Source organism: Plecotus auritus (genome assembly GCF_963455305.1).
Source record: "Plecotus auritus genome assembly, chromosome: 13".
NCBI classification, from domain to species: Eukaryota; Metazoa; Chordata; class Mammalia; order Chiroptera; family Vespertilionidae; genus Plecotus; species Plecotus auritus.
In genome coordinates this window covers 14,083,924-14,105,605 of record NC_137779.1, presented here as the reverse complement: position 1 = coordinate 14,105,605, position 21,682 = coordinate 14,083,924, and the positions used below count along the sequence as shown (strand labels likewise).

The 21,682-nt window shown below is 39.2% G+C and overlaps 1 protein-coding gene across 6 annotated transcripts in view; it reads left to right on the top strand.

The window, feature by feature from the left end:
• Positions 1-21,682, top strand: part of SBNO1 (strawberry notch homolog 1) — a 58,368-nt gene that overhangs the window by 19,808 nt on the left and 16,878 nt on the right. For all 6 annotated transcript variants that reach the window (XM_080649616.1, XM_080649619.1, XM_080649615.1 and 3 more), the window contains 19 exons: positions 1,552-1,712; positions 2,322-2,455; positions 2,639-2,729; positions 3,762-3,923; positions 4,787-4,922; positions 4,997-5,102; positions 5,237-5,390; positions 5,831-6,013; positions 6,558-6,655; positions 7,978-8,129; positions 10,129-10,326; positions 10,703-10,870; positions 10,978-11,153; positions 11,612-11,743; positions 12,430-12,565; positions 13,181-13,293; positions 13,373-13,444; positions 13,893-13,992; positions 20,938-21,012. In XM_080649616.1, coding sequence (XP_080505742.1) covers positions 1,552-1,712; positions 2,322-2,455; positions 2,639-2,729; positions 3,762-3,923; positions 4,787-4,922; positions 4,997-5,102; positions 5,237-5,390; positions 5,831-6,013; positions 6,558-6,655; positions 7,978-8,129; positions 10,129-10,326; positions 10,703-10,870; positions 10,978-11,153; positions 11,612-11,743; positions 12,430-12,565; positions 13,181-13,293; positions 13,373-13,444; positions 13,893-13,992; positions 20,938-21,012 — 2,547 coding nt within the window. The remainder of the gene's footprint in view (positions 1-1,551; positions 1,713-2,321; positions 2,456-2,638; positions 2,730-3,761; positions 3,924-4,786; positions 4,923-4,996; positions 5,103-5,236; positions 5,391-5,830; positions 6,014-6,557; positions 6,656-7,977; positions 8,130-10,128; positions 10,327-10,702; positions 10,871-10,977; positions 11,154-11,611; positions 11,744-12,429; positions 12,566-13,180; positions 13,294-13,372; positions 13,445-13,892; positions 13,993-20,937; positions 21,013-21,682) is intronic.

The window sequence follows — 21,682 nt, the reverse complement described above, 5'->3', positions numbered from 1 at the left end:
TTGTTTTTTATATACTCTGTTTTTCTATAAAAAGACACTAATAATACCACTTAAACTAAAAATCCCTGTTTACCATCCATGTATGGGTTCTAAGAACTCATACTTTTCTGCTCATCTAAAATGAGCTTTGGGTTGTGGTATCTGAAATTTTCCAATAATAGTCTTCACAGAAGGATTGAAAGTTTATCGATGGCCCTTTAAACCAGAGGTCAGCAAAGTAAATCTGGACCATTGTTCATTTTTATATATAAAGTTTTAGCTTGGCTGCCATGGTTGAGCGTCAGCCTATGAACCAGGAGGTCACGGTTCGATTCCGGTCAGGGCACATGACCAGGTGGTGGGCTCGGTCCCCAGTAGGGGGCGTGCAGGAGGCAGCCGATCAATGATTCTCATCATTGATGTTTCTCTCCCTCCCTCTCTCTCTCTCTCCCTCTCCCCCCCTTCTCTCTGAAATCAATAAGAATATATAAATAAAGTTTATTGGAACATAGCCAAGCCCATTGTTTATTTATTGGCTTCAGCTGCTTTAGCCCTGCTACAACAGCAACGTTCAGTAGATGTAGAAAAGACCAGATGCCTCACAAAGCCAAAAATACTTAATACTTGACCATTTAAAGAAAAAGTTTGCCAACCCCTATTTTTTAAAAAAATATTTTTTTGAATTCAGAGAGGAAGGGAGAGGGAGAGAGAGATAGAAACATCAATGATGAGAGAGAATCATTGACTGGCTGCCTCCTGCTCGCCCCCTACTGGGGATCGAGCCCACAACCAGGGTATATGCCCTTGACCAGAATCGAACCCAGGACCTTTCAGTCCACAGGCCGACACTCTATCCACTGAGCCAAACCAGCTAGGGCCTGACCCCTATTTGAAATTATACTCACTTTATACATTTTGGGGAACTAGTTATTGTTTAATTTTATAGCCAGGATTTCTTTTGAAATATCTTTCAAGTTAAAATTATATTGCAAACCTTTTCCACTGATTGAAGTGAATGATCCATTCACTTAAACCCCTGAATCTAGGATTATGTTCTGTTACTACTGGAGAACCTGGTGTGTACACTAAGCTTATTTTTCTTTCTTTCTTTTTTTCTTAAAAATATATTTTATTGATTTTTTACGGAGGGGAAGGGAGAGAGATAGAGAGTCAGAAACATCGATGAGAAAGAAACATCGATCAGCTGCCTCCTGCACATTCCCTACTGGGGATGTGCCCGCAACCAAGGTACATGCCCCTGACCAGAATCGAACCTGGGACCCCTCAGTCTGTAGGCCAACACTCTATCCACTGAGCCAAACTGGTCAGGGCTAAGCTTATTTTTCTAAGTCTTTTTAATCACCAAGTCACTATTTAAAACGTAGATAGTTGATAAATTGGTCATTTTAGTCAAACTTAAAATAGTACTTTCCCATCAGTCAGTGACTCTATATAGTTACTTATTTACTTATAGTTTCTGTCATAGGTAAAATACTGCAATATCTTGTAACATAAATGGAAGTATTATTACCTAGCATGATTAAAATGAAATATTTTTAAATTTTCATTTAGTAAAAATTGGGCTACGTCACCCTGATGCTGTGGTGGAAACTAGTTCTTTATCCAGTGTTACTCCTCCCGATGTTTGGTACAAAGCATCCATTTCTGAAGAAACCATTGACAATGGCTGGTTGTCAGCATTACAGCTTGAGGCAATTACATATGCAGCCCAGGTAAGCAATAATGTTTTATACAGTATTTATTCTTTAATCTTAGTCTATATAATATAGTTGTTTCAGTCCAGAGGTAAGTTTTCCTTACATGAAAAACTTGTGAATATTTATAATAATTTTATTTGTTAGGAAATTAACTGGGTAGCACGGGTGTGCGGAGTGCATTGCTAGTAGAAATGACAAATGCTATTCCTTTTTGGAATTCAGTGGGAATATGTATTAAAATATGTATTAAAATTGAAAATTGAAAATCCATATATCCTTTGACCTAGCGATTCCATTGCTGGGAGTTTATCCCATAGAACCACTGGATAAGAACATACACGGCTATTTGTTGCAGCTTTTCCCCCCAGTGGCTGAAAGTTGTGCAAGTGTTGAAAGGGGCATGGAAGAATTCGTGTTACATTGTTAATTTTAGTTAACCTGGTACATGCGAGGGTAGCAAGATTGACTATGTAGTAAATAAAAGGAAAGTATCCATACCAAGCCAAGCTGTATGCCATTTATATAAACATAGGTCATGTTAATATAACCCTAAAAAAATGTATGAAAGACATCACCAAAATATCAAAAGTAGTAATTACCTGCTTTTTTTTTTTTTCCTCCCAGCAACACGAAACATTCCTACCTAATGGAGATCGTGCTGGCTTCTTAATAGGTGATGGTGCTGGTGTAGGGAAAGGAAGGACAATAGCAGGAATCATCTATGAAAATTATTTGTTGAGTAGAAAACGAGCATTGTGGTAAGTGCTAAAGACTGGCTGTGGAAGCTTTCCTATGTGGATAGTTACTTTCTCATGTGGGCAGGGGATTTAATGAGTAGGTATATAGTTTTTGAAGGGTTAAGGTCTGGCTTTATTTCTGAAAACTAGCAGAATGATGGAATTTGTATGTATTTACTTACTATTTATTTCTTTTTGTGGCAGGTTCAGTGTTTCTAATGATTTGAAATATGATGCTGAAAGAGATTTGAGGGATATTGGAGCAAAAAACATTTTGGTCCATTCATTAAATAAGGTATGAAAGTTTTCTATTCAGTTGGTCATTCACTAAATATTGACTTGTGTGTGATACGGGAATAAGTTTCTTTTTCCGAGGGTTGTTGTAAGGATTCAGTGAGTTATTTCACAGGAAACCTAGTGAGTGCTGAATTAACTTCTGAAAAGGTACAGTGTAATAAAGCTGGACAGATGGTGTGCCCATCACAGCACGTAGGCGATTACTGCGGTTGGAGACTGGTTTAGACCCTAGTGCTTCAGTGGACTGTGTACCAGACCTGTGCTCATATTAAGACAGTTCTGTCAAGTGGAAGAAAATGTGTCTCAGCGTCTATAGCACAGTCCAATGTGATTAGAATCTTAGGTTTTAGCGAATCTTCATTGTCCTCCTGCTCTGCACCAATTGCTCAGTTACAGGGTGGAGTAGACAGACCTAATTCCTGCACGCCTCTCCCTGTAGCCCTTTGACAATAAGTAAACAGGAATCTACCTGCCACACGAGCCCAGGTGGGCTCAGTGTTGTCCTGCTCCCGGTGCTTTTCAGGGTGGGCCTTCCTGACTGAATGGGCAGGTAAAGTGCTAGGGCTTGAATGACTACTAACTGTTCAAAACAAAAACATATAACTGGCACCTAAAATTTTTTTTTTATTTCTGAGACAGTGTAATTGAAGAAGGGCGCATTAACTATTAATCGCAACTCTTGTATTTCCCTCATTACTTAAAATTTCTATATAGTAGTAAGTGCACAATAAATATTTGTAGAATGAATGTTGTGACTTTTGTAGGGGAGTTTGATTTGTAATCTTTTTTGTGTGATAGACTTTTTTAGACTTTAAAAACTGTACCCTTGTAGCATAAAGCTGTGTATACATATATGTGGGGGTGTGTGTATGTATATTCATATGTGTAAGAAATTTTGTGTATGCTCTTAGGAAGTCCTTAACTCCCCTGAAGCCCACTGTGGACCACCAGATTCCTATCAAACATGCGGATGGGATTCATGTTTCAGAGAGAAAAGTGTATTTATTAAATTCTTCTCTTTCTTTTTTAGTTTAAGTATGGAAAAATTTCTTCCAAACATAATGGGAGTGTGAAAAAGGGTGTGATTTTTGCCACCTATTCTTCCCTTATTGGAGAGAGTCAGTCCGGCGGTAAATACAAAACGAGGCTAAAACAGCTGCTGCATTGGTGTGGCGATGACTTTGACGGCGTGGTATCCTTTGCAACAAGTGTTTTCATATTTTTTAATGGCACAAAAGTTAATGTAAGGTGGAACATTTGGAAAGCAGGAATCCTGAGATTAAATAAACAAATTGCTGGGACATCAGCTTTAATGATTACCCAGAGTCCAGCGGGTCAGAAAGTTGGCTCTGCTTTGTGGAGGAGGCCAGCATCGCTGTCCCTAGTTAGGAAAGTGATTGGAGGTGTGGGAAATGCTGAATACTGTTTCCCTTTGGGGACCCACATGGAATGTCCACATGGTAAAGTACCTGAGAAGACAGGTGACATTGGTGCCTCCGTGCCTTCCTGACTGATTTGCTCACAGCTCACCCTCACTGTCCTAAATGGGGACAACAGTATTCCACATGCCGACTAAGTGGGTTACTAGTAGTGCTTCTATGGACAGAATTTGACAAAATTACCTGTGTGGTGGACTTACTTGCTGCATGGATCTTTTCCTTCATTCTAATTAATAATTAAGTATCCAGTTAAGTTGAATACCAAATTCAGTGGGTGCCTCTGAGGTCCGAGGGAGGCGTTGAAGTCAAGGAGAGGCACATAGAGGGCTTCATTGATGTTTGTAATAATGAAAAAGAAAACAATCTGAACAGGGCAAAATGTTAAGATTGGACAAAACTGGATGATAGGCACGTAGCTGTTATTTTAAAAAGTTATTACCCAGGAGCTTGTTATCAACAACATCCTTTCCCCTAATAATCTTGAATTTTACGCCAGGGCCACCGCCCTAAAAATCCTGGATGTTTCCAAAGGCTACCAGGAAATAAAAGTTAACTTCCTGGGAGATTGAAGACCCATGCTACTAATGTGGTACATTCCTTAATTCATTCCATACAGATAGTGTTTGATGAGTGTCATAAAGCAAAAAATTTATGTCCTGTTGGTTCTTCAAAGCCAACCAAGACAGGCTTAGCAGTTCTAGAGCTTCAGAACAAATTGCCAAAAGCTAGAGTTGTTTATGCTAGTGCCACTGGTGAGTAGCTGTTTATTTAAAAGATAGCTGTGGTCTTTTTCAGCTGTAATATGTTTTATTTTGGTCTTTTTCAGGTGCTTCTGAACCACGAAACATGGCCTATATGAACCGTCTTGGAATATGGGGTGAAGGAACTCCATTTAGAGAATTCAGTGATTTTATTCAAGCAGTGGAACGGAGGTAATGCAACTGACAGTGTACACTATTTGGTCTCAGAAGCAGTCTAAAAGATGTGTATTGCTAAAAGCTCTCTCCCATATGTTAAAGCCCTACTATATTTAATGATAGTTACTGTGTGTTTTAATTTTATTCAGAGGTGTTGGTGCCATGGAAATAGTTGCTATGGATATGAAGCTTAGAGGAATGTACATTGCTCGACAGCTGAGCTTTACTGGAGTGACCTTCAAAATTGAGGAAGTTCTTCTTTCTCAGAGCTATGTAAAAATGTACAACAAAGCAGTCAAGCTGGTGAGATTTTCCCCCTTAATTCCTAGTATTTTTAATGCACCTGCTAATGTTTCTGTTAGTTTTGTTCAGTGTAATGTGGGTGAGCCCATGAGAGTATATTTCTCCCAGAAAAAACACACATAACCATATCCTTATTTTCCTAATATTCCAAGCCTTCTCTTTCCTAATTTATTAAAAATAGCCATTTATTTAAGTTGCATGGTTTTAAAAATCACAATGTAACTATTTCCTAAAATACCTTTATCAGTTCATAAGAATTTTGGGACAGCTTTATGTAAGCATCCTAAAAATCCTTTTTAGAGATCCCAAAATTACTGAATATGCTTCATTAAATTAATGTTAAATGGTCTTTCCTGTAACATTATTTGATTGAACCAGTTATTTTAAAATAATTTGCACTCAAAGTAGAAATACTTAAAATGTTGGTTGTGCATCTCCAGTGGGTCATTGCAAGAGAGCGGTTTCAGCAAGCTGCGGATCTTATTGATGCTGAGCAGCGCATGAAGAAGTCCATGTGGGGTCAGTTCTGGTCTGCTCACCAGAGGTTTTTCAAATACTTGTGCATAGCATCCAAAGTCAAGAGAGTTGTGCAACTGGCTCGAGAGGAAATCAAGAATGGAAAAGTAAGTTGGAAAACATAAGAGAGTTCTTTCGTTATGTGTTTCGCTTTTTTTAAAACTTTTTGAGTGTTGAGGTTTCCTGTAAAGCCTGCTCTTTTTAAAGGACAGTAGTAAAAGTATTAATATAGCTAAGACTGTAAAAAATACAGGTTTTAAAATAATAGCAACGTGTGGTTATAAAGAATTTAGATAATTCAGAAATGTAAAGAAATAACCATGACTAATTTGGCCATCTGTTGATATAACTGCTGATAACGTGGATATATATTTATTAAGGTTTTTTTCTTTTTGATGAATATATCTCTACCTAAAGCACAAAGAACTGGGGCGGGGCTTCCAGCGTGTCCACTGCTGTATGCTATTTTCTAGCTAAGTTCTTACACATGTAGCATCTCTCAAATACATGTAGACTAAATAAATGAGCACATGTGTACAATAATGCTCATTCTTGTTTGAAATATTTTATTTTACTAAGCATGTAAAATGTCTTTTAAAACCATGTGCTGCATGTTTTTATTTATAATCACTATATTTTCTTTTTCTCCAGTGTGTTGTTATTGGCCTGCAGTCTACAGGAGAAGCCAGAACATTAGAAGCCTTGGAAGAGGGCGGGGGAGAGCTGAATGATTTTGTTTCAACGGCCAAGTAATGTTTTTAGTTTTGAATTTTTACTTAGATCAATGACTGTCAACCTTTTTCATCTCTTGGTACACCTAAACTAATGAAAATTCTGTGGCACACCAAAAAATATGTTTTTTTGCCAATCTGACAAAAAAAGAAAAAAGGGTATAATTTTGATAGATTCATACTGGATGGCTATTGTTGTGTTGGCTGTTGTCATTTTTTTATTTGACAATCTAAGGGAAAAGAGTTCAGTGCCCCTACGCTTTAAAAATTGGTATTGGATGTTTTAAAAATTCTTGCAGCACACTGGTTGAAAATCACTGGCTTAGATTAACTTCAATGTTGGCATTTCCTGGAGGTAAAATTTTTGATTCACCTATATCATCTTTTAAAGTTTTTCTGATCTTAGTTTTTGCAATTCTGTGTGGATCCATACACTGTATCTATTGGAAAACAACAGAAATGCTGAAATGTTAAGCATTTTGACAGTATTATTCCAAGCGTTTGAATGATTAACGAAAGGGCTTGATTTTTGTTTGTTTTGCACCTCTTGGAAGTGTGACAGCTGGGTCTAGTTTCTGTTTTACTTTCCCATTTGTGTATTTGAAATTGCAATTTCAATAAGTATATAAGCAACAAGTATAGTTTGTCCCAATTTAGTAAGCTCTAATAATTGCAAATAGTCATGAGATTGAAAGAGTTTTAGAAAAATGTTTTGGCATTGTATTTCAGTTTGTTTGCCTATCCTGCCAGTTCCTACTGTGGTAGTAAAATTAGCAAAATGACTTTTGCCACCATACTATCTCTTGCTTTAGGGGATACATTCAAATGGCTCATTTTAAAATAGATATAAATAAAAACCACTTTTAAAAGCAAAACATGCCCTTGCTAATCTGTGTTTTCCTGTGCTTGGGTGCCTAGTACTGCCCTTTCTAAAATTATAGTCACTAGTCATGTGTGGATATTGAGCAAGTGACTTGGCTAGTCCAAATTAAGTTGTGCTGTAAGTATAAAATACACACCAAGTTTCAAAGATTTCAGATAAAATAACATAAAATAATTAATTGATTACATGTTGAAGTGATATAATGAGTTAAGTAAAATATATTGTTAAAATTTTACGTTTTCTTTTACTTTTTAATGTAGCTACTGGAAAGTAAAAATTACGTATTTGGCTCTGCTTGCATTATATTGCAATTGTACAGCCTTGGCCTAGAATATTTAAATTCATTTGAGCTGGATTATCACTATTTTGTAAGATTGAACAAAGTATATTAATTATTAATAAAAAAAACAAAACAAAAAACTGAACAGTTCATTGTCACTTTCTCTCCTACAAACAGAGGAGTGTTGCAGTCACTCATCGAAAAACACTTCCCTGCTCCAGACAGGAAAAAGCTTTATAGTTTGCTGGGAATCGATTTGACAGCTCCAAGTAACAACAGTTCACCAAGAGACAGTCCTTGTAAAGAAAATAAAATAAAGAAGCGGAAAGGTGTGTGTGTGTGTGTGTGTGTGTGTGTGTGTGTGTTGTTGTTGTTGTTGTTTTAAATGTTGTTAAAAATAGTGTAGATTTGAAGCAGATATACTTTGGGAATTAACTACTTTCATTGAATCAGCAAGTGGCTGCATATTTTCAGTGCCGCTCATGTAGTTTCCAGTGCACAAGAAACCCTTTTTAAATTATTGCTTATTATTTGAATAGTGCTATCATGGCCCGGCTGGCGAGGCTCAGTGGTTAAGCATTGACCTATGAACCAGGAGGTTACGGTTCAATTGCCGGTCAGGGCACATGCCCAGGTTGTGGGCTTGATCCCCGGCGTGGGGCATGCAGGAGGCAGCCGATCAGTGATTCTCATCATTGATGTTTCTATCTCTCCATCTCCCTTCCTCTCTGAAATCAATAAAATATATTTTTAAAAAATAGTGCTAGCATAGTGCTAAGCACTGGCATCCATATGAAAGCAGGTTTTAGGTTTTCAGTTTTGTAAACAGGAAATTAAGGTACAGGAAGACAAAGAGTTTAAGGAGTTTTCCCAGGTTCACAACAGCTAGTGGGTGATACATGGGAAGCAGAATCCAGGCCTTTGTGTTGTCAAAACTGCACATATGTGTATTTATCGTCTTATTTAAAGAGGCTTCTGTTTATTATTTCATTATTGAAATACCTGAGCCAATGTTTGTTAGACATTCTATAGTAATACAAACATGGGTTTGTGTTAAGGTGCTTACTAAGTTGTTTGAGAAGTTGCCTTCTCAGGCTCTTTATAAAGGGTGATGATAACTTACTGTGAAACCTGATGCTGTGAACTCAAAACACAATGCCTGATACTTTAACCTTGTTTCATTCATCCTAAAAAATACATTTTCTAATATGCCTGAAAGTGGCTTATTATAGTATAATTGACAGTGTTTTTATTATCTTAGTGTCATGGCATCAAAAGTAATGCTGTTTCAGATATCTTCTGAATATTGAGTAACGTAATTCAAATCAGCACCTTCTGTGGCTTTAAAAGAACAGTTTTATCTATTGTTTGTACAGTTGAACCTTGAATAACACGGGAGTTAGCAGCACCCCCCAAGTCAGAAAATCTGTGTGCAACTTTTGACTCCCCCAAAAACTTAACTACTAATAGCCTGTTGTTGACTGTAAGCCTTACCGATAACATGGACAGTCAGTTAACACATATTTTTTGTGTTATATTCTGTGTATTATGTACTGTATCTTTATAATAAACTAAGAGAAAAGGAAATGTCATTAAAATCATAAGATTGTAAAAATGACACTTATAGTACTTATTGAAAAAGATCAGCACATAAGTGGACTTAATGCAGTTCAGACCCATGCTGTCAAGGGTCAGCTGTATTCCAGCAAGTCTTTTTTTTTTTTTAAATATATCTTTATTGATTTCAGAGAGGAAGAGAGAGGGAGAGATAAAAACATCAGTGATAAGAGAAAATCACCCATCGGCTGCCTCCCACACACCACCCTACGAGGTATCAAGCCCACAACCCAGGCATGTGCCCTTGACCGGAATCGAACCTATGATTCTTCATTCTGCAGGCCGACACTCTATTCACTGAGCCAAACCGATAGGGCTTTAATATTTTTTTTTTAAGTATTCTGTAAAACTATGATTATTTAGGCTTCTTTTCTCAGCCTGATAAACAATTAAATTGTGACAGCACCAGAGATTCTGTTTTATCTCTGTTCTGATCATTTGAAACTTGTGCACTTGAAGGCAGTCTTGAGTTTTTGCATATGTATCTAATTTTTTCTTAAGAATAAATTAGATACATAATTGAACATAACCTAATTTCTATGATAGTCCAAAAGGTTAGCACTTTTTTGTAAATTTTATTTGTTCTTGTATATTTACGTAAATGCTTCTCTTCTACCGGTCTCATTTGAATTAACTCATGAACTAAATGTGATTTCCTGGGTTTTGAGAACAGTGTGTTGGCTGACCGTCTTGTCCGGGGTTTGAGGGTAGGTGAAGAAATAACTCGAGAAGCCAAAAAAGCACGGAAAGTGGGCGGCCTCACTGGGAGCAGCTCTGACGACAGTGGGAGCGAATCCGATGCCTCTGATAACGAGGAGAGTGACTATGCGAGCTCCAAGAACCTGAGTTCTGGAGATGACGATGACTTCAACCCGTTCAGAGATGAGTCCAGTGAGGACGATGAGGATGGTGAGTTCGTCAGTGTGTTAAATGGAAGCTGAGGGGTCGTTCCTTCTGGGTATTTGACGTGGGATATTGTAGTAACTAACACCTTTTATCCTCTGTGAAGTAAACACATGACACAGATTGTAGTCTTTGCTTGGTGGAGAGCTCCTAGTCTGTCTGTCTTCTGGAGGGTTAGCTCACTTATGTGAGATGATCTTAGTTTTGTGCAGTTATTTTAACCTCAAACCATGGACTTGTGTGTGGATGTACTGGATACTGTAGTTGGCCACCGTTTACAAGTTATCCGTTAACAATACAAAAAAGCTCAATGGTCCTGTCCTTTGAAGATTCCCACTTGTTTTAACAAATGATTTGACACCTATCTTTTTTTAACTTTCAGATCCTTGGTTAATCAGAAAAGACCACAAGAAAAACAAAGATAAAAAAAGAAAGAAAAGTATAGATCCAGATTCTATTCAAAGTGCCTTATTAGCATCAGGTCTTGGATCAAAACGACCTAGTTTTTCGTCCACACCAGTTATTTCACCTGCTCCTAACAGTGCACCAGGTATCCATCCATGTGAAAGCTTGCTTTGTCTGTGAAATGTACTTTTAATTTAAACAAAACAAATATTTAAACTCTGTATTGATTTTTAACAAATGTACTTTATCTAGCTAACAGCAACACCAACAGCAACAGCAGCCTTATAACAAGTCAGGATGCCGTGGAAAGGGCCCAGCAAATGAAGAAAGACCTACTTGATAAATTAGAAAAATTAGCTGAAGACCTCCCTCCTAATACTCTGGATGAGCTGATTGATGAACTTGGCGGCCCTGAGAATGTTGCTGAGGTATATAGGATTTGAGCAGGGCTGTGTCTCTCCTTGGTAATTTTTTTGCCACCTTTAAAACCCTGTAGAATGAGTGATATTTTGGGTATCATCACATAATGATCTGTCTAGTTTTCTCAGATCTTAGGGCCCTTGTTCTTACTCTGTTCTCATCCCAAGCTCCTAGTATCTGCGTGTCTGTCCTGAGACACTCACCTCTGTCCCTGCGCCGCAGGCGGCCTCTGATCGTTGCCACATGTCTGCTATCTCCACTGGAATCTGAACTTTTCAAAACCAGGGGCCATGTTGCAATGTCTCTCCCACAGTTCCTGGTGCAGCGCAGGCTGTGCAACACAAGTTGGCTCATCATCCCTTTTGCCTCGCACCAGGTTTCTCCAGTGAAGGAGTCCTGGGTCTGAATCAGGCACCTTAATTGTAAGTGGCAGTTTGTAAGTGGCACGGTTTGTTTGGCTTTGCAGATGACGGGCCGCAAGGGGAGGGTTGTAAGCAATGATGATGGAAGCATATCTTATGAGTCAAGATCTGAACTTGATGTCCCTGTGGAAATATTAAATATCACAGAAAAACAAAGGTTTATGGATGGAGATAAGGTATGTTTTTCTGGGATGCTTTCTTTTTTTCCTTTCTTTTGTGGGATGATTTTCAGCGACAAGAATACTGTCCATATAGTTAGACATTTAGGTTAATCTTTAGAAGGTTTTTTTTTTCTAATATGAATTGTCCCTGTTGAATGTTGTTATCCTATATTTTTTTAGTAATTGCACACAATCGATGAACATTTACATGTTTTACATATTTTTTAAAATATTTTTTAATTGATTTTAGAGAGGAAGGGAGAGGGAGAGAAATAGAAACATCCATGATAAGAGAGAATCATCGAAGGGCTGCCTCCTACACACCCCCTATTGGGGATCAAGCCCGAAACCTGGGCATGTGCCCTGACCGGGAATTGAACTGTGACCTCCTGGTTCGTAGGTTGTTGTTCAACCACTGAGCCACACTGGCGTGTTCTCAACTTTAAGGAAATTTCCTGGACCTTGTTCACATTACTACTACCTACTGGCAGGAGCATGTCCACACTTAGCTTCAAGGAAGACTGGGAAATGTAATCTTCATTCTGGGCATCCATGCACCAGCTAAAATTGGGGGTTCTGTAATTTAGGAAGAGGAGAGTTGGTATTGATGGATCCCCAGTAATCTACCTAAGGACTTGATTTACACTTCCCTGCTTGTCTTTGTGCAAAGACTACCTTTTTTTCTCTTATATTTGATACAGAATATTGCTATCATCTCAGAAGCTGCCAGCTCAGGTATTTCATTACAAGCAGATCGGAGAGCCAAGAATCAACGACGGCGAGTGCACATGACTTTGGAGTTGCCCTGGAGTGCAGACAGAGCCATTCAGCAGTTTGGTAAGGTCCCAAAGTGTGTGCATATCAGTCTGTATTTAATGTCAGACATCTTAAACTCCACATACATATATATTTTGGAAGTATTGTGTGTAGCATGTACCTTAAAATAGTGACTGCATCATGAATTCATGCCTGTTTTACTTATTTAATATTTTTTTCTTTCATACCTGTTTTAAAAGATGTAAAAGATCTGCAGTGGGGCTTCATTGGGCTTGTGGCATTCTCTCCCAGAACAGGGTTTCTCAGGAGTGTCTTCATTACAGACCTTTAGGTTGATCAAGGCATGTCAGAGCAGCTGCTGTTCACGTCCTTTTCAATCCCCACAGCCTTCACTCAGGGCACATCGCTCCTCCTCTCCTTCCATCTTCACATCCCTGGGACCCGGTGATTATAAACAAGAATCTGGGCAGAATCCAGAGCAGCTGTGCATCAGCAATATTGTGGTTAACCAAACTGGGGTAGCAATAGTGATATGTTTCGCATTTAACAGTTTCATATTTTTCCTCTTGTTTCAGAGTTTCTGAATCCCATCTTAGTGTTAAATGTTAGGAATAGATCTCAGAATTCTCTGTTTCTAGTGAACACAATCTGATTTTTTTTTTTATGTGGTTACAGGACGAACTCATAGATCAAACCAAGTTACTGCTCCCGAATATGTCTTTCTAATTTCTGAATTGGCGGGAGAACAAAGATTTGCATCTATTGTTGCTAAAAGACTTGAGAGTTTGGTAAGTTTAGGAATTGTACATATGTATGTAAAGGCTGGTGTATGTTACCTGTCTGATTGGAAATTTTATGTTTTGATAGGGGGCACTTACACATGGTGACAGAAGAGCAACAGAATCCAGAGATTTGAGCAGGTTCAACTTTGACAATAAGGTACATTTCAGATTTCCATCTCTGATCTCGCAGTAGTTTGCTGGGTTCGTGGAAGTGGGGGCTGTTGAAAACCTAGCAATGCCACCTCTTCACATTTTGCTGTAAAATCATGGTTTCCCATAGACAGGAAGACAAGATTTCACACGCCGGTGAGATCTTCAGTGATCACCTCTGCAATATAGTTATCTTTTTATTCCTATTGAAAATAGGACTATAACACATGTTTGTGAATGAATGAGGTATGAGTTCCCAGAAGTTCTTGATTGAATGTCTGCTATGTGCAGAGGTGTGACGTAGGCATTAGGCAGTGCAGAATATGTACAAAGATAATTTATTCCTGCTGTTTTTGATTCTGTGGTACAATTATAATTTTTATAAAATTGACTTGGTCATGTGATTAAAGCGTACCCAAATGTTAAAACTGGTTTGTTTATTTGTTTTATTGCAGTATGGAAGAAATGCATTAGAAATTGTCATGAAATCCATTGTAAACCTAGATTCTCCTATGGTATCACCACCTCCAGACTACCCTGGAGAATTCTTTAAAGGTAAATTTTAAGAATAATCATAACAAAGGAAAATGAGTACTGATGAGGTACTCAAACCTGTTCTAACGTGCAGTGTTGTTTTACTTTTTATAAAACTTAGAAATTGAAAGTTAATAGACACCCAAGTTGATCAATTGTAATAAGCAGTCGATTAAATTTCATTCAAGTGAAGATGTTTTTGCTCTTGATAGTGTATTGCATGTTACTACTAGATTCATGGAGGAAAGTGGTTTGTTAGGTTCATTTGAAATCACTATGTCCAGTAGCTTTTAAAATTAAATTTGAAAGTTAAAGTACCTTGGTTAATAATCTGTGGAGATTGGTCAGCAGGGTGCGGGGTGGGTGGGGGGGAAGAGGTAGATAAAATTGGCCATGTGTTAACAGTTGTTAAAATGGGGTAATGAGAATGTGTGTGATTCACAGCATTTTCTTTACATTTGTACATGTTTGGAAATTTTCATCCTATATAATAAAAGGCTAACATGCAAGTAGACCAAATGGCGGAATGACCAGTCACTATGACGCACACTGGCCACCAGGGGGCAGACACTCAATGTAGGAGCTGCCCCCTGGTGGTCAGTGTGCTCCCACAGGGGGAGCTCCGCGCATCCAGAAGCCAGGCTCATGGCTGGTGAGTGTAGTGGTGGTGGAGGGAGCCTCTCCTGTCTCCGCTGCAGGCAGGCTGTAAGGATCAAGGGGTCCCAGGCTATGAGAGGGCGCAGGCCGGGCTGAGGGACACACACACACACACACACACACACACACACACACACAGTTGCACGAATGTCGTGCAGTGGGCCTCTAGACCTATATAATAAAGAGATAATATGCAAATGGTCTTTATGCCCTTGCGCCAGAGCCAGGGGACCTGGAGCCACGCCCCCCGGGGCTGCGGCCGGGGGACCTGAGGCTGCACCCCTTGCCCTGCAGGGCTTGATGGGTGGGGCCGGCTGGGTCTGGGTCTTGCACAATTTCAAGGCGCAAGTGGGTGTGCGGGGACTTGACTCTGGGTCCCGCGGCGCACCCCAGACTCTGACAGGAGGGAGATTTTCATATACATTTTACTAATTTTCTTTCATCTCTGACCCTTCTATTATAGAGAAAGGGCAAAAGCAATATTAAAATATTTCCTCTAATTCCCTTTTAACGTGCACGAATTTCATGCACCGGGCAACTAGTATTAAATAAAAGAAAATTCTAGGTAGTGTTAAGTAAATTCTTAGACCTATCTCGCAGATCTGTAGTATAGACTCTACCCCATAAATGTAAGTAGTCCAGATGGTTTTAGTGGCTCAGGAAACTATGAACATATTTTGGAAAATAGATGTAAGAAGTAGCTTTAAGATATCTGATGTATCATTGTAGAGTTAGCATTTTTCACTGGAAGGGCCTTTCCAGTTCTATATTCTTGGCCTTGTTGTTGTCTCTCTCCCTCTCTCCTTCTCTTTAAAATTACATGTTACTTAATCATCGTAAGTAATGAAAGGAAACTAAAGTGTATGGTGAAGAGTCAGTCTGTCCTTAGCTCCCACCTTCATTTCCACCACCAAGGTTACAGATGTTGACAATCTGAACAGTGACAGCCTTCTAGCATATTTTCTCCATTTTCATCTAAACACATCTTATCTTTTAAATGTAGTTAATACTGCTTTTACAAAGTACTTTTCACTTAATACCTTACCAACATCTCTTACAAGCCAGTAGCTATAGCAATAATACTTTTTTAGTAGCTGCATAGTGTTCTACAGCTAGCTCATGTAAGTTTCTCTATAACTGGCATTTAGTGGACTTTCCTGTTTTTGCCATTACAGACAGTGCTGGGATTATATCCTTCTGTTCAGGGTGTGGCAAAAGTAGGTTTACAATTGTGAGTACTTAATTTTTGTATTTAATATGATTTTTCATGTGAACAACTGTAAACCTACTTTTGCCCCACCCTTTACAAGTAATTTATGGGGATAGGAAGGGTTCCCAAAGGAGGCATTTTTGCAGTAGAGATTTTTGGCTATACAGTTGTCATCTGCAGAATCTAGACAGTTGTGACCATGCAAATGAGAGTGTGTAAGCAATTTCATCATGCTTCCTGTTGACCCTTTCCCCTCACTTCCTTATTCTGTAAGACACCAGTATTTTTTAAAGCTCCATAAACTGCTCTCTTAGTAACAAAATACAGAACATGCTTACTATTATAGATGTTGTTTTTTGTTGCAGATTCTATGAGTGACAGCTGGTAGTCAAAGATATCCACTGCCAAAGATTACTGTTGGAAAGATGAGATTTTTAAAAAATTTATTTTAGAGAAACATTGATTTTTTATTCTGCTTATTTATGCATTCATTGGTTGACTCTTGTATATATGTGCCCTGACCAGGGATTGAATCAGCAACCTTGGTGTATCAGGCTGATGCTCTAACCCAGGGGTGGGCAAACTTTTTTTTTTTTTTTTTAAATATATTTTATTGATATTTCACAGAGAGGAAGGGAGAGAGATAGAGAGCTAGAAACATCGATGAGAGAGAAACATCGATCAGCTGCCTCCTGCACACCTCCCACCGGGGACGTGCCCGCAACCAAGGTACATGCCCTTGACTGGAATTGAACCTGGGAACCTTCAGTCTGCAGGCCGACGCTCTATCCACTGAGCCAAACCGGTTTCGGCCAGAACTAATATAAATTCAAAGTAAACATCATTACATAAAAGGGTACAGTCTTTTTTTTATTTCAATAGTTTTATTCATTTCAAACATTTTAACAAGAAGAATATAAACACTAATTATTATAATTTGAAACTTCAAAAAATGGGGGAATCATAGCACAATAACATACCTTATATTGAAGATGGCAAAGGCAAAGTAAAATTGCCTAACAAAGGAAAGGTACAAAAGCCTTTCAAATTAAACTTAAATATAATAAAATAATTTAAAACTAAAACAAATAGAAAAGAACAAAATGTGTAAACAGTAAATTAAACATTTTCTTTAGTGCAACTTCCAAATTATGCCCGGGACATAGATGTAGATGGCAATGTAGACTGGGTTGAAAGGTTTTTGGTCTTTAAAACATCAACTTCAGCTGAAACCGGTTTGGCTCAGTGGATAGAGCGTCAGCCTGCGGACTGAAAGGTCCCAGGTTCGATTCCGGTCAAGGGCACATACCTTGGTTGCGGGCACATCCCCAGTGGGAGGTGTGCAGGAGGCAGCTGATCGATGTTTCTCTCTCATCGATGTTTCTAACTCTCTATCCCTCTCCCTTCCTCTCTGTAAAAAAATCAATAAAATATATTTAAAAAAACAAAAAACAAAACATCAACTTCAGTGGGAACAGTGTTGTTGGTCTCCTTTTTTAGCTAATGCATCAAAGTCTGGAGTTAGTTTTGTTGTGGCTATTCTCAGGATAGATCTGAGGTGTTCGTCAGTTAAGCTGGATCTGTGAGGGACTTTGTTGATGTTCATGACGCTAAATGTCTGCTCACAAACATAGGTTGACCCAAACAGCACCAGTATCTTCGTGCCATCCTCCGATGTTTGGAAAAGTGGCTTCATTAAGTGAAGCATAAAAGTCTCTTAGTTCAAGAGAGCTGAATTTCTCCTTTAGGACAAAGTCAGACTGAAGGTCGATGAGTTCCAGTTGCACCTCTTCTGGTGCTGTTTCAGTGTTTTGTGACAAAGGACAGGCCACCAGTTGAAGTGACTGGTCAGTTTTTTCAACATCAGAAAACCGACGACAGAATTCTGCATGCAGGTCATCCAGTGATTTCTTCATGTTTTGGATGGTCTTCTGTGTGGCTAGTGTGGCAAAATGAGTGAAGACTTTGTCTGAAATTTGTCTGGAAAAGAAAATCAGCTTCGATTTAAAGGCTTTCACATTAGTGTACATGTCATGTACATACTGATCTTTTCCCTGTAGCTTCACATTTAGCTCATTCAAATGTGAAAATATATCTATAGCAAATGCAAAGTCACACAGCCAATTCTTGTCACTCAGCTCAGTAAATTCGTCAGACTTCCCCTTTAATTTCAAAAATGCACCAATCTCTTTGAGCTCCCACACTCGTTGGAAAACTTTGCCCAATCTCAACCAGCGGACACGAGAGTGGTAAAGTAAGTCGTGGTGATCTGCATCAGTTTCCTCCAGAAACTTAATAAACTGATGGTTGCTGAAGTCCCTTTGCTCGAATGAAATTAACAAGCTTTACGACTGGATTAACAACATGATTAAGTTGTAATATAGACTTGCTCAATGATTCCTGGTGAATAATACAGTGAAGAAAAATAACATCTTGGTTAGGGTTCTCCTCTTTCACTTTATCCTGAATTCTTTTTAGCAGTCCAACATTTTTTCCAGTTAAATTTGGAGATCCATCTGTCGTGACATTAGCAAGTTTACTCCATGGTAGCTTCATTTTCTCAATGACAGTAGACACCCGGTCATACAAGTCCTCTCCCCGTGTTTTTCCTTTCAGTGGCTCCATGGCTAAAAACTCCTCCGTAATTTCAAAATTGTCACTAATCCCTCGGATAAAAATTAAGAGCTGAGCAGTGTCCTTTACGTCATTACTTTCATCCAACGCTAGTGAATAAAACTTAAAGAACTCTGCCTTACTATTTAACTTGCTGGCCAAGTCTTCATCAATCAGTTCCACTCGACGAGTCACTGTCCTGTGCGATAAGCTGAGTTTTTCAAACTTGCCTTTGCTCTCTGGACACAAGAGACCTGCTGTCTCTATCATACATTCTTTCAAAAACTCGCCTTCAGAGAGAGGTTTGCTAGCTTTTGCTAATTTGAATGATAGCATAAAACTTGCTTTGGTAGTTGTCTCTTGAATTGCAGTTTGTGAAAGACATTTTGCTGAGCCTGTAATTTAGCCATCAACCTCTGTGCAGTAGCCTCCTGTTCTTGAGGTGACTGCTTGCTAGCATAGTTGCCATGCTTTGTGGCAAAGTGACGGCTGAGATTGTACTCTTTGAAGACTGCAAGTGTTTCCTGGCATATCAGACATACCGGCATTGATCGGACTTCGGTGAAAAAATATTTTGTTGTCCACTCCCTCTTAAACACTCGGCATTCACTGTCCACTTTCCTTTTCTTTGGTCCACTCATGTTTAATATTGGGCTAAAACCAACAGTACCATTCTCTTATTGAATTCTTTACTAAAATAAGACAGTAAAGTATAAAAACAAGTGATTAAATTTGCTCTACTATAACATTTTTGGTCTTCTAAAAAACATATATATAACAAAATCATCTGAAAAAGTTCAGACATGGGACAGAGGCACACCCTGACCATAGAGAACAACCCCTTTCCTCCATAGGAAACCCGTGTATCTTTCACACAGGCCCTTCCTTTGTTTATGGTAACACACATAGCTGCACATTGCTGTGTCTTCCAGACACACTTGTATGGGAGGTGCTAGGGCAGTGCAAAATGTGGGTAACTAGTAGTTACCATTAGCACTTCCGTTACTGGCAAAAAACAGCCGCAGTGCACATAGTGTGAAAGAGCCCATTATCAATGTCAGATTGCATCCACTGGACTCTATAAAAACAACCAAGTGCCACTTTTAAATGCCCATTGCAACAGTTTTTCATATTAAAAGCTGGAAATGGCAGGATATTTATATATATACCCCTACTGTGACAGCCTGGCAGAGCATTACAAAGGAGAAAACCCAGCATCTGGTGATGTCCATAAATACAAGACTTCAGGCTGTCATTACCAGGAAAGGGTTTCATCCAAGTATTAGATACGAACATTTGATTTTCAGTTTTTCATTTGCCCAATTACTTCTGAAACCCTGAAATTAAGCAATTTTGTAATAAAATCTTTAGTTCATCACATTTCTATACAATCTTTTTGTTAAACCCACTGAATTAGGGTTCGTTCACACTAGCCGTGCTGCCGTTGCAGTGTGGTGCAGTACTGCAATGCAGCGCAGCTAGGGTTAATGCAGGGTACACAGGTTTCCATCATGTTTGCGTTGATGCTAATGTGCAGTGGTGCATGTTAACAAATGCCCTGTAGCATGCATTTTTACAGGCGCAAGGGGGAGAAGCAAACGCAGCGCAAAATGCATTTGTTTTGCCGCTAACACATGCGGTTAGTGGCCACGGTAGCGTTACTGATACCGCATCCGTATCAGCAAAAAATGCAGCCACAGCATGGCTAGTGTGACATGTCCTCTGTGTGTCTTTTTCCCTGCTGCGCGCGTCCGCAGTGGGAAAAAAAACTGCAGTGGATACAAGCCCTAAAAGCTGAAAGTCTTTGTTGTTTTATTAACAAGTCATTGTGATGTACAGAATGTGGGAACAGGAAAAAATTGTGTTTGAGTAGAGCTCTTAATCTTACCTCAGAAAGGCTCTGATACTGTGCTCTCCAGGGGCGTGTCTCCCTACATCACCATGATAACGTGTCTACGCATTCCCAGGGTGATGTCGGGAGACGCGTCCGCGGGCATTACAAGGAGCCTCTGGAAGATTGAGAGGTTGTTCCTTCTACTGAATGGGCGGATTTTGGATTTATATCCGCCCACTCAGAAGAAGGAGCTGCGGCCGTGTTTCTCAACGTTGCCATGTTAACACTGCTGCTGGTGAAGGAGCGGAGGGGAGAGCAAGAGAACCCTCTGCTCTTTCGGCTCCGTGGGCCGGATAGAAGAGCCGAATGGGCCGGATCTGGCCCACGGGCTGTAGTTTGCCCACGGCTGCTCTAACCAACCCAACCAGGGCCATAAGATATTTAATGAAATATTAAACTAGAGTGTGAGGCTTGAGTACTGTAGGAGTTCTGGGTGTCTAAAGACCTTTGGGCCTGTTGATTCCATTTAATTTGGCTAATAGGAACTGTGGAAGATACATTGTTTGTGTCTTAGTGCTAGAACTTGATCTAGTTTGAATAGTCAGGTGACGGTTCATTTGGGTTTTGAGGTTTTTTATTTATTTTCTTACAGATGTTCGGCAAGGACTGATAGGGGTTGGCCTGATAAATGTAGAAGACCGCTCAGGAATTCTAACTCTAGATAAAGGTACTGGTATTAGTTTTGTATATACACATAGCTGTTGCTGTTTTAGTAAAGCCCATTTTGTTATTTATGCCTTTATCAACTTGAAGGGGAAGGTTCAAGTTTGTAATTTTCAATCCCTCATTACTGAGTGCTCACAAAGCACTCTGGGTGGTTTCTTTCTCCTCTGGTTATTCAAAAGAGGTTCAACTTCTGTTCTGTCTCAATAGCAGCAGTTCTCATCCCAGGTTGCACATATGATCAGCTGCCAAGCTCTTAAAAAATACTGAAGTCAGGGCTAGAGCTCAGGCATGGTTACCTTCCAGAGAGGAAAGGAGAGGGAGAGAGAGAGAAACATCAATGATGAGAAAGAATCATTGATCAGCTGCCTCCTGCACGCCCCACACTAGGGATTAAGCCTGCAACCCGGGCATATGCCCTGACCGGGAATTGAACTGTGACCTTTCCTGGTCCATAGGTCGACACTCAGAGCTGGGCAAAGCTCTGAGACATCCTAATTGTGCAGCCAAAGTTGAGCTTCACTAACGTCTAGCACTTAACACTTGCCTAGCTGAGACTTGATGTTGGAGAATGAACATTTTCGTGCTAAATTGTGTTCATACTTTTAATAAGTGAAGTTGAAGATGCAAAAATTCAGTTCAGCAAACATCCTTTTTTTTTTTTTTTATATATT